The sequence below is a fragment of the Hyperoodon ampullatus genome (assembly GCF_949752795.1).
Source record: "Hyperoodon ampullatus genome assembly, chromosome: 13".
Taxonomy (NCBI): Eukaryota; Metazoa; Chordata; class Mammalia; order Artiodactyla; family Ziphiidae; genus Hyperoodon; species Hyperoodon ampullatus.
In genome coordinates this window covers 18,959,443-18,972,567 of record NC_136926.1, presented here as the reverse complement: position 1 = coordinate 18,972,567, position 13,125 = coordinate 18,959,443, and the positions used below count along the sequence as shown (strand labels likewise).

Sequence of the window (13,125 nt, the reverse complement as noted above, 5' to 3'; positions counted from 1 at the left end):
TTACAGGATTAAATTTAAGATCAAACAGCAAAATTACTGTTTACCTTTCCACATAAGTAAATGATACTGGTGTCAGGGTCATAGAAAGGTAGCAACACCCCATTGCTAGTGTCCATTTCATGAAGAGCAATTGGTTCCTCCATATTTTTCTGGGAAAAAAAAAATACACACACACACACACATTTTTAAAAGGTGAATTTTTATAAGATGATACATTTTTCATCCCTAATTAAGTTAGCCATTTCCCTAAAATAATGAAAGTTTAAACAATGCACATATGATATTCATACATGTAATTACCAATAGGAATACTAGATGAGATCCAACTCACTGAAAATTGTGTTGATTTGGCAACATAATTAATGCACACATCAGTGTGATTCCATGACAGAGATGAGAGCCTATCTCCTTTGTGACTGCTTTCTTTTTTAAAAGTACTTTTTTCTTATTACAAAAATAAACTCATATTCTTTTAAAATTAGAAGGTACAAGGAAAAATAAAAAAATCATCCCATATTCTGTAATCCCACGGTCCAGTGGCGGGTAGAAACAATTACCATTTTGGCCTATTTCCTTCCAACATAGAAGCACACACAGATTGGGATCATACCATATATGCAGTTCAGTACGTTTTTCCCGCTTGTGCTGTCATGAACATTTTCCCAAGCATGACTATTTTGATTTAGACATTTGATCATGTTCTTTAGGAAATATTTTAACTAAGTTTAGAACTTATTTCCCAAGTCTAAAACACTGGATTCTTCACGCATTCTTTCTAAAATCTACAGTCAACACAGACTCCTTGGGAGTATCAAGAATGCATTTTTAAAATACATTTCGCAGTAAGTCTCCAGTGAGGATGAGAACTTCACATCCAACTTAAGACGAGCAGGAGTTCACTAAACGACACTGAGAACCCTATCATCCACTGACCAACCCAAAGGCCCGCTCAGAAAAGAGAAAGCTCGAGGCTGGGGAAGGGGTGGCAGGGCTGGGAAGGGGCGTACCGGGTTCCAGAGGGCCAGCTGCCGCTCGCTCATGCGGCTGAAACCAGTGGTGAAGACGTTGCCGTCAGCCAGAAAGATGGCCCTCATGGGTCGGGCTCCTTCATGTGCTTTCTCCTTCTCCTGGGCGAGAGAGCAAAGAGGCAGCTTACACAGTCAGACTGCGGGAAGGAAAAGTGGGGGAGAGCGGGGGCTCAGACAGCGAACCCCGCCACCCCACATGGCACTCATGTCAAAGGTGTGTGTGAGTGTGCACATGAGTGCACGAGCGTGTCAGTAATGGCCACCTCCCCTCCCTGAAGGAGGAGGAAACAAAGCGACACCAAGGGATCTGGCCAAGGCCCCTCGGCTGGTGAGCGAGCAATCGCGCCAGGTCGGGCGGGACTGAAAGGCCTCAGTCCTTCCACCAGCCCCTGCCACCAAACCAAGTCCAGGCTCTGCAAAAACAAAACACACGAAACGGCTCTGCCAAGCCTTTGTTTCTCAAGAGTATGATAATAACCTGAAGGTGGACAGTCACTACAGCATCTAGCAATTTCATAGGACAGAAAGTCGAATCTGGCTAACCCGTTCCTTAGCCTCATCTCTTCAGCGGGAGCCTACCAGCCCCACCCCTTGGAAGGTTCTAGTGGAGAAAGCACGGGGTACGGGGCCTTGATAAGCACCAGCCATGCCTGCCACCCGACTCTGGAGAAGTATCACCAGCTAAGAGCCACCTTCTCAGAGAAGGGCCGTGACAAGGCACAGAGTCGGGTGGGAGTGAGGCACCTCTGGATTCAACACTTGCAGTGTCAACCTGACTAAAGGTCCGAGTGTCCATCTTTTGCCGTGATGTGTGATTCTGTGGAGGCCTAGCTCAGGTGGCAGAAACGGGGACGCTGAGCTGTGGAGAGAACCCATGGCATCTTGTCAGGCCCCTTAAAGACCGACTGGGGAGCAGGGGAAGGAATCAACAGATCCATCTGCAGTCCTAGGCCAGCGTGCAGTAAACTCTGTGGGTTAGCTGCCCTAGACTTGCACATTCTTAAGCAAACTGATAAAAAAAAACTTTGTTTCTTTGTGAGAAATGGTCGCCAAGTGAGAGGGCAGGCTGGGGTAAAAGCTAGAAATGCACAGCTCTGGAGAGAAGGGCAACTGGGAGGCCGAAGCCTGGCCGAGACTTTTCTGATTCACAGTTTGGCGTCTGCACACAGCAAGGGTCCACGGACTGGCAGTCCCAGCCCCTACGGTCTGCCTTAAAACGCAGAAAGTTCTCACTCCCTAAAGCGCTACACATACTGGGGCTTTTGTCCTAAGAATACTTACAGCAACAATCTCCTGTTTCCTAGGATCGATTACTCTCACTTTCTTGTCTTTGGAGGCTGTGCAGATCAGACTGCCATTCCGGTTCCAGCTCACGTTGTAAATCATGTCCGAATGTATATCGTCCAAGTTTAAAAGGGCTTCCCCCGTCCCCACGTTCCAGATGATGATGGTGTTATCACAGCCTGAAAGCAAGCAGAACCACACCCCTCAGGGATGAGAAACGCCTGTACAACAACACATTTGTGAAAACTATCGATACAAACACAGGGAGGATAAACACACCTATGTATTGAAATGGAGATGCTAATTATAAGAAGGCTTACTTACTGGCAGTCAAAAACTGATGTGACCAAGAAAAAAAGAAATTTGTGTAAAAGAAACACATTAAAGGAAAAATACAGCTTGTGAAGTTTGGGCTCATGTAAAACAAACAAAACCAACCAAACAAACAAAAACAAAGAACAGGAAAATAGAACCCTATGTGTTTTTTTAAGAGCTAACTGGGCTGGTGGACCCTGAGTGATCTTAAGTTTCCTTTTCTAGTAAAACAAGCATCAGAACGAATACAGCTTCTTTCTTTTCCAGAGGAACTAAAAATAAAGGGTTTAAATGGTGTTTTAGGAGGCTCAAGACAAAGACTGGATAGCAGGTTATTCCCATCAACCATACTGTTAAGACATGGTCTTGCACAAAAGCATGTAAATTACAAGTGAAGGGAAATGCCTAGCCATCTGCTCACAGCAGATCTTTATCTTTAAAAGGGGAGAAAAATAGGCCAAGACTGGCCTGATTTGAGAAGCACAGACTGTCGTCAGGTAGGCACGTGAATTCAGAACCTGATCCCCAAAGAGGCCACAGGTCCACTGAGCCACAGCCCCTCAGCTCTTCAGCTCCATCCTCCCTTCCCTCCAGGGTTGGCCCCAAGTCCCCGAGGCCCCTTTAAAAAGAGGCACCATTTGCTGCTTCCAGGACATTAGCTCAAGGATGAAGCAAAATAAGGGATGGACATCCTGAAGATGGATTCTTGTCAATAAGCCAATTCTGCAAGCACTTAGAAAAATTAGCCACTAATAACCAGGACACCTAAGTTACCTAGGGTCAGAAGTAGGAAATGGGTGAAAAAAACTGTACGACAGACAGTATAAAAAGTTGGAGCTAAACTCTGCCGATGGAGATTTGACCCATCCTCTGCCTCGTTCATCATAGGCAAATGAGTAACTTCAGCCACTGTGGATGGATCACATAGTCTTAAACTATGCACAACTATGCACAACGCTGCAATCAACCATTCTACTCTGCATGTAAAAGGGAGACTGGGCTCAGTCTGCTGATGATACCCTAGATTTGACCTCAACGAGGCGGCCAGTAGGGTATTTTCCATGAGGGAATTCCACCTTTGGAATTGTTTTCTCTCCTTATCAGACTGAGGTTCTGAGTAGAACACTGGAAGGCTTCCCAGTTATAGTCAATTGTGATTTTTTAAAAGTCTTACTTTTTTTTTTTTTTTTTAAGTAGTTCTTGGTTTCAATAGGTTCCAGGCACTAGATTTTTAACTTAACTCACTACGTCACAAGTACCTTTCATACCCAGTTGAAAACTGAACTGCTCCTCTCCTTTTTACTGGTGAGGAGAAAGATCTTTAAAATTCTACCACTAACATTAGCACTGCTTTTTTTATAAGCCAATCTTATTAAGGTATAGTTTGTATGAAATACAATGCACCCATTATAAGTATACACTGGTTAAGTTTTGATACATGTACATATTCATGTAGCCATCATCACAGTCAAGATCAACATTTCCATCACCCCACAAAGCTCCTTCCTGTTCTTCGTATTGCTTCTATAAAAGCAGATAAAATCTCAGATTTTAGACAAAGAAAAGGATTTCTTTAAGATGAAACTTGGAAACTACACAAGCGGGAAACCAATAGGAACACTAGGACTTGGTCACAAGGGTTCACTGCAGTGCTGTTTAACAGTGAAAAATCGGAAACAACCTCAATGTCCAAAAATAGGGGACTGAATAAATAAACAGAGGTATTCAGACAATGGACTATTAATGGAGTCATTAAAAATATCATACGACATGTAATGGCACCTGAAAAGGACCACAGTGTACCAGCAAGTGCAGAAAGCAGGTCACATGTAAAGTGTCTGAACCCATTTTTGTATGTAAAATTGTTTACGGGCACAGAAATATCTCTGGAAAGAAACATCAAAGGGTAATAATGATGTTTCCTCCGGGTGGTGGGATTGTAAATGATTTTTCTTTTCTCCCTTTTGTTTATATATATTCTCCATAGTATACATGGACTACAAGTATAAGGAGAAAGATGAAAATATTTTTTAAAAGGAAGGAGGGTACTTGACTAACAGAACCACCCCAAAGTTGGCGGCAACACCAAAGCTGGAACCCAGGGCTCCTGGCTCCCACTCGGGCTCCTTCTACTACATCAGGAATAACTACAACTGAGGGTCATGGAGGCATGGAGGGCCCCAGCAGGAACTACGACTCTGCTGAAATGTGATTATATAAGTAAGCATGTGTCTGTTCCTAATTCTAGGCAGGAAGTCCACAGCTTCCACTGGCTTTGCCCAAGTGGCCTCGACGCACACACATGCACACGGGTGTTGGGAACTCCCACATTTAGGCACCCTGTCGTGGGCTCCAATGATCTGCTTCACAACTGCCAGCACAGTCAGCATGCGTCTTCTGTTCCCTCCACACAGAGGCCAGGAGAAGCGAGGGCAAGGGGAAAGCAGAGGCCAGCTCGGCTCCTACCTGCACTGAGAAGCACGTTGCGGGCCGTCGGGTGCCAGGCCACGATGCCGACTCTCTTTGAGTGGCCTTCTAAAATGACCACGGGCTCAGTCAGGGAAAGGGTGAGTCCGTTTTCTGGGATCTGCCATACCTGTTGGCAAAGGAAGAAAGGTCATCCACATGAAAGCGGTCGGCTTTCGTTATCACATTTACTGTGACCATCCAGTGTGAAGCCTTGCTCTACATAAACAGAACATACAGTGGTCTTTGGATGAAAGGCAGAATGTGGTGACACACGTACAGCTGTTTTTCAAATGCAGGAGGAGAGCAAAGAGCAGAATATCCATAAGGTCTAAAACTGTTAGACCTCTCTGCTTTTATTTACTATTAGTAGAGATTTTATTTTAAATTCGCTGTTAAGTTCAAAACTCTCCAGTTAGAAGCATACCAAAAAATTGAAAGAAAAATACAAGATGACTGAAGCACCCATGAAGAGACGCATTGGAGTGAAAACCCCTAGCTAAGTCCACGATTCTTGAGGGGAAAGCAAACTCCATCCACCAAACCTTCTTGGGGGGTGGCGCAGTTTCTCAAACATCATATTTTCTATAATTTTACATTGAGAAAATGAAAAGGTAGCTAATAGCTTTGTAACATGTACTAAAGAAATCTTCTTACAAAAGAAAAACATTAATTGGACTTCATCAAAATTTAAAACTTTTGTGTTTCAAAGAACACTGTCAAGAAAGTGACAAGACAACCCACAGAATGAGAGAAAATAATTTGCAAGTCATATATCTATCCGAAAAGGGACTTTTATCTAGAATATTTAAAGAACTCTTACAACTCAACAATAAAAGGAAAATAACCAATTTTTTTTTTTTTTTTTGCGGTACGTGGGCCTCTCACTGTTGTGGCCTCTCCCATTGCGGAGCACAGGCTCCGGACGCGCAGGCTCAGCGGCCATGGCTCATGGGGCCCAGCCGCTCCACGGCATGTGGGATCTTCCCGGACCGGGGCACGAACCCGTGTCCCCTGCATCGGCAGGTGGACTCTCAACCACTGCGCCACCAGGGAAGCCCACCAAATTTTTTAAATGAGCAAGGAATCTAGGTGTTTCTTCAAGGAAGATATATGAACAGCAAAAAAACACATGGAGAGCTGCTCAACATTATTAGCCATCAGGGAAGTGCACATCAAAACCACAATAAAATATCACTTCATATCCACTAGGAGTTTGGAATCAAAAAGACAGATAACAACAAGCATTGGCGAGGGTATAGAGAATTCAGAGCCCTCATACACTGCTGGTGGGAATGAAAAATAGTGCAGCCACTCTGGGCAACAGTTTGGAAGTTCCTCAAATGATCAAACACAGAGTTACCTATGACCCAGCAATTCTACTCCTAGGTACCTACCCAAGAGAAATGAAAATATATGTCCACACTAAAACCTGTACACAAATTTTATAGCAGCATTATTCATAACAGCCAAAAGGTGGAAACAACCCAAATGTCCAGCAACTGATAAATGGATACACAAAATGTGATACGTGAAGGAATATATGACCACAGAAAGGGATTAAGTACTGACACACGCTACAACATGGATGAAGCTTGATAATGTCAGGTTAAGTAAAGAAGCCAGTGATGACAGTCCACATATTGTAGGATTCATGTATATGAGATGTCCAGAAAGGAAAATCCATAGAGACAGAGAGTAGATTAGTGGTTGCTTAGTGCTGGGGGTGGGGGAGGGGTGCAACAGGTAAAGAATATGGGGTTTCTTTCCTTGGAGGTTTCTTTTTGAGGTGGTGAAAACATTCGAAAATTGTCTGTGGTGATGGTGGTACATACCTATGAATATACTAAAGACCACTGAATTGTACACTGTAAATGGGTAAGCTGTATGTGAATTATACCTCAATAAAGCTGTTAAAACCAGATATTAAGTAACATTTAAGTTTGTGAACAGGCTAAAGTTTAAAACAATTATCGTCTTCTGTATGAAGATTAAAATGAGTAAATCTTCTACCAAAAAAAATCTTATGGAACTAGTTCATAACAAATTTAGAACTTGCCAGTGGGAAAAAACCATACTCAACAGTGGAACAAGTGAGAAACAGAATTTTCCCTTGTTGGGGATTTTTAAGGAGGAGACAAACAACTGTCTGTTTTCGACTGCTTGGTGGAAAGGCAGAGTCTGAATTACGAGTGGTTAAGGTTCAGCTCAGTTCTGTTGTCCTGAAAAAAATCAGAACAAAAATGTTGCCAGTCTGAGGACTGCAGGAAAGTCGTGAATTAAGTGATCATTCATAAACCTGCCTTCTGAGGGCGTAAGTTTAGGACGTCACCTAATTTCCCCTGCACGCTCGTCATTCAGCAGATTTTAAACACGGCAGATATGAACAAGAATGGAAGGCAAAGGGAATCTACCTTGACTCTTCCAACCCCTCACCCAGACCACTGCCTCTCTCCACCAAACATAACAGACTCCGCGTGTGGGCATCTGTTACCCTCCAGAGCTATCTGTTTGCTTTCACCTATTTTTTTTTCTTTTATTTATTTATTTATTTATTTTTATTTATTTTTATTAGTTTCTGCTTTATAACAAAGTGAATCAGTCATACATATACATCTGTTCCCACATCCCTTCCCTCATGCATCTCCCTCCCTCCCACCCTCCCCATCCCACCCCTCCAGGCGGTCACAAAGCACCGAGCTGATCTCCCTGTGCTCTGCGGCTGCTTCCCACTATCTATCTACCTTACGTTTGGTAGTGTATATATGTCCATGCCTCTCTTTTGTTTTGTCACAGCTTACCCTTCCCCCTCCCCATATCCTCAAGTCCATTCTCAAGTAGGTCTGTGTCTTTATTCCTGTTTTACCCCTAGGTTCTTCATGACATTTTTTTTAAATTCCATATATATGTGTTAGCATACGGTATTTGTCTTTCTCTTTCTGACTTACTTCACTCTGTATGACAGACTCTAGGTCTATCCACCTCATTACAAATAGCTCAGTTTCTTTTCTTTTTATGGCTGAGTAATATTCCATTGTATATATGTGCCACATCTTCTTTATCCATTCATCCGATGATGGACACTTAGGTTGTTTCCAGCTCTGGGCTATTGTGAATAGAGCTGCAATGAACATTTTGGTCCATGTCTCTTTTTGAATTATGGTTTTCTCAGGGTATATGCCCAGTAGTGGGATTGCTGGATCATATGGTAGTTCTATTTTTAGTTTTTTAAGGAACCTCCATACTGTTCTCCATAGTGGCTGTACCAATTCACATTCCCACCAGCAGTGCAAGAGTGTTCCCTTTTCTCCACACCCTCTCCAGCATTTATTGTTTCTAGAGCTTTCACCTATTTTTATTCAAGGGTTTATGAACGGTAAAACAGCTCCACATTGAACTTGGCTATTTGAATGTAAAGCAGGACTGAAACTGTGAATAGAAGGAACAGAAAACAACGACCGGTTTAATCAAAGCACGAAGTCGGCAGAGAAACAATTATGAAACGAGACTTCAGAGACTCAACAGGAAATGCATTTTGCAAGATGAATTCCGACTCAGGCTTAGGATGGAAAGCGTGGTAATTCCACCTGCCGTCTCCAGGGGGCACTGTGACCACGGGCTGCTGGGTTTTCCCACAAGGATTGTAAAACCTTCACTGCCTGAATGACCGAGATTAAGCAGTGCGTTTTCTAAATCCCTAATGAGGCGTGGAGTGATGGGAGGCTTTGGATATAAGCAGCATTTCCTGTCTTAAACATGAGAGCTCATAATGGGACTTCATCTTTTCCTTTCTCTAGCTTCTTCATCCATCTTTTCCTTGGATGGCGAGGAGATGTTAATGATGGAACAAAACGTTTACTATATAATTTTTAAAATGAGGAAACTCTCTGTCCCTTTCTTTATCTCACTTTTGGCAGGTTCCATGGTTCCCTCAATGAGGCTTATGTATTTCATCCAGGCACCTAACCCATCTCACTACCTCGGTTACTCACTTGTGCAGCACTTTTCTTGAGTAGCCACTGTAATGCAGGCCCATTACCAGGCAAGTGGGGAAGGACAACTAAACCCAGGTCCCGCTCTCGAAGGGTTTACGGTCTAACAAAGCAGAGCTGTCTATGAGGCCGAAAGTCAAAAAGACAGCAAAGACAAGCAGTTGGATGGAGCATGGGCTCTGGAGCCAGAGAGACCCTGGTTCCAATCCTGCCCGGGCCTTTTACTGTGATGGTCCTGGGCAAACAGTTCAACATCACTGCACAGGTAAGCATCAGTACCTGTGCTTCCTAGGGCTGCTGTGAGGACTGAGTTAAGGAAGTCCTGGAATAGTGCCTGGCACACAGTCAGTGCCCCCAGTACGGTGCAGGGGTGAAGAATATCCTGATTCTGCTACGTATCAGCTGTATGACCTTGGGGACATTCACCTAACCTATCTGGGCCTTGAGTTTCCTCGTCAATGAAATGGGAATAATAATGAACCTGCCCTCACTGGGGTTGTCTAGAGACCAATGTGGTAACATGAATCTAAAGCACTTAGATGGGACTTCCGTGGTGGTGCAGTGATTAAGAATCCGCCTGCCAATGCAGGGGACACAGGTTTGAGCCCTGGTCCGGGAAGATCCCACATGCCGCGGAGCAGCTAAGCCCATGCTTAGCCCAACTACTGAGCCTGTGCTATAGAGCCCGCGAGCCACAACTACGGAAGCCTGCGTGCCTAGAGCCCGTGCTCTGCAACAAGAGAAGCCACCGTAATGAGAAGCCCATGAACCACAACGAAGAGTAGCCCCCGCTTGCCGCAACTAGAGAAAGCCTGCATGCAGCAATGAAGACCCAAAACAGCCATAAATAAATAAATAAATAAACTTATAAAGAAAAAAAAAGAGATGGAAGGGGAGAAGGAAGGAAGGAAATCAAGGATCCAGTTTCAAAATAAAAAACACCGATGCAGAGTGCAATTTTCTAAAGAGCTGATGCTCCAAAGAGGCTGGCTGAGGGGCTGCCAGGGAAAAGTCACCGGAGTAAGAAAGATAACACCGGCATGAGGATTCCCAGAGGCAGGGGAGAGTGACCAGAACAGCCTGTACGATAAAATGCAAAGACAGTGGCATTCCGGCCTCTGTGGGGAGAAAGGCAGCCTGTGGGGAAGGGCCGGCACATCTGTAAGTCCTTCCACACGAAGCAGACACAGCCCTGCTTCGGGCCTGCTGGCCCTGCTCACAGGCCTGTCGGTATGCGGCTCTCTGCCCTCTGTAGGGCTCTCTGCTGAAGCCGGCAACGGCCTTCCAGTTTGGACTGGAGAGGCTGCAGAAGTCCCATTCGGTCCCTGTTTAGTTTTCTTGTGCATAACCTGGGATGCAGCCTGGTGTGGTGGAAAGGATGCTGGCCTGGAGCATCAGAAGACACGGTCTCCACCAGAGCTGGGACGCTAACTGGATGTGTCAGCATTAAGAAGGGCCTCACTTCCGGGAGCCTCGATTTCCTCGTTCCATACAGGGGACAGCAGCGGCTCTGCCTCCTCAGGGGTAAATGCAAAGGTCAAATGAGCTGATACATTCTGCACCCCCAAGCACTACCCGAATGTGAACTACTGCAAACGGGGTGACCTTTGACAAAACTGTCACCCCCTGGGCCTGTGTTTCCTGAGTGGTAAAATGGGACACACTCCTGCCTTACTGTGCTGTTAACAATGGTTAAATATAATCACCACATAAAGGCTTAAAACGGCGCTTGACAAAAAAAGGATCTACTATATGTTCATGATTATTTTTCTTGCTGGAACTGTGACCCCTATGACCCCAACATGTAATTTTAAGTCTGGACAGCAGGATTCTATGGAATGAAATTAATTTGTCTTCAAATTAATTCAGCCCTGTACCCAACTGCAGGCCTGTTTATATCCAAGATATCATATGTGTGAAAGCTCCAGTTCATGCCCGGGCCAATTAGCACAAATGAGATCGGCTCTGATTTCCAGGCTGGTCCGTCAGCTTCTCTCTGTTCCATGGCTGCGGCTAGGACTCTCAAACCACTCGGCTCTTCCAAAAACCTATGCGGTGAGTAGAGAGGAAAAGTGGCATCAAACACCCTCTGCTGTGCCCTGAGTGGGCATCTCAGTACGGCAGCCACTACAAGCTATCCCCTCTCCTCCTGATTTTTTCTTTTCTTTTCTTTTTTTAAAAATAATACTGTGTATTCCTGGAATTTTCTATGTGGACAACACATTACTATGGCAATGTTTTGTCTTGTTTTGTTTTGAAAGAAAGGAAAAAAAACACAGTTAGTCTCTAGGGCTTCCAGATGAAAAAGTGAATCAATCGGTGAAAACCCAACATGGTTCTGGAAAAAACAACTTTAAGCATCCATTCAGGAATGACTATATCACTGGCATCCTTTTCCCATGTGAATTTCTAAATATGGAAAAAGGACAGCTCAAGAGAACAGTTCTAACAAGAAAAAAAGCGAGGAAAGTTAAGAAAAGTGGGTTTCTCTCAAGTGGTCATTTTAAAGTACATTTATTTGATGGTTTCATTTCTCAAACACAGCGCAAATTTAAAGCAAACACAAAGTGTTTCCAGACACTGCCTCCCTGTTTTAATCACCCATCATGAACTTGCTACCAGGTTAGGCACTAGAGTTACAGCAATAAAAAGGGCTATTCCCCCAAAACGCCACATTTTTAAAATGTAGAGGAAACCAATTCCAAAGGCAGAATGAAGGAAAGAGCTGATCTAAAGAGACAGGGAGAGTCTGAGATTCTGCAGCAGCTGCAGAGCAGCAAACCCCCTGCAGAAGCCACTGATCCAACACCCCAAGGGGCAGGATGCAGAGAGTCAGGACATCCCTAAATGAACCATGACACTGAGAACAACATTGGTTTTGAGAAAATCAAGAAGTGAGAGTTGGGTTCCGATGTGCCAAGGTTATAATACCCACTTGGCCAATGGCCCAGACGCAATCTGTACAGAATGGAAATAACAAGAAGTCCTGCTGAAGGACTGAGTAGGCTCAGACTCCTGGGGAATGTGCTCCCATCACCAACCACATCACTTCTACCTTTATTTCAAGGCAAAAACGGCAATAGGAAAATTTACAACAGAAGCAAAAATGGGTAAAATAGGGAGTTTATTTTTGTTGATTTCCACAGGAGTTTAAGACTCATTTGAGAAAAGGGAAAAATGTCCATTTAAAACTTCATCATTTGGGACCAATCAGAATATCTAGGTAAAGGCAAATAAGATGCTCCTCTTGCAAGATCTTTCCCTCTCCCAGACTCTGGAAGAACCAGTCAGGCAGCGCCACTGTCTGAATTCACCAGTTTTTGCATCCGTGTTTGCAGATAAGGGACAGTGTTGAATTAACATCATTCACTAAACTTACCTTGCCTGCTCTTTTATTTAATTTTATTTAGTTTTTTATTTTTGGCCGCACCACTCAGCTTGTGGGATCTTAGTTCCCTTACCAGGGATTGAACCCAGGCCCTCAGCAGTAAAAGCACAGAGTCCTAACCACTGGTCCACCAGGGAATTCCCCTTGGCTGCCCTTTGTATTATTTAAACACTGTTATTTCCTTAGAGCTAAAATTTTCCCAAGTAAAATACTTAACAGCTACAATCTTTAAAACTCTCTGTGAGGGGAGTTAGAGAAAAGAACTCACAGTACCAAAAACCTGGAAAACCTAGGAGCAGAGTATAGTTTCTGGGAAGAGGGTTTAATATCATTGCTATCTGCTCATACAAAACATCACTTCAAAAGTAGTACACCAGGACTCCAATGGCGGTCCAGTGGTTAAGACTCTGTGCTTCCACTGCAGGGGGCACAGGTTGGATCCCTGGTTGGGAAACTAAGATCCCACACCACATGCCAAGCAATGTGGCCAAAAAACAGGAAAAAAAAAAAAAAAAAGGTAGTACACCAAAGGCAAACCATGCCAATATAATTTACTTTTCGGCTGCTTAAAGAAGCCATCTCTAAAAGATGGAGGAATGTACCATAAGGCTGGCATTCCCTCTCTAAAACTGCAATCAATGTAACATGACTG

At 44.0% G+C, this 13,125-nt stretch overlaps 1 protein-coding gene across 1 annotated transcript in view; it reads right to left on the bottom strand.

Annotated features, from left to right (window-relative positions):
• The window catches only part of CORO1C (coronin 1C), a 51,156-nt gene that overhangs the window by 6,292 nt on the left and 31,739 nt on the right, over nucleotides 1–13,125 (bottom strand). The window contains exons 3-6 of the mRNA XM_079716985.1: nucleotides 5,094–5,223; nucleotides 2,310–2,491; nucleotides 1,008–1,127; nucleotides 45–149 (exon numbers count right to left, since the gene is read on the bottom strand). Of these exons, the coding sequence (XP_079573111.1) occupies nucleotides 45–149; nucleotides 1,008–1,127; nucleotides 2,310–2,491; nucleotides 5,094–5,223 (537 nt within the window). The remainder of the gene's footprint in view (nucleotides 1–44; nucleotides 150–1,007; nucleotides 1,128–2,309; nucleotides 2,492–5,093; nucleotides 5,224–13,125) is intronic.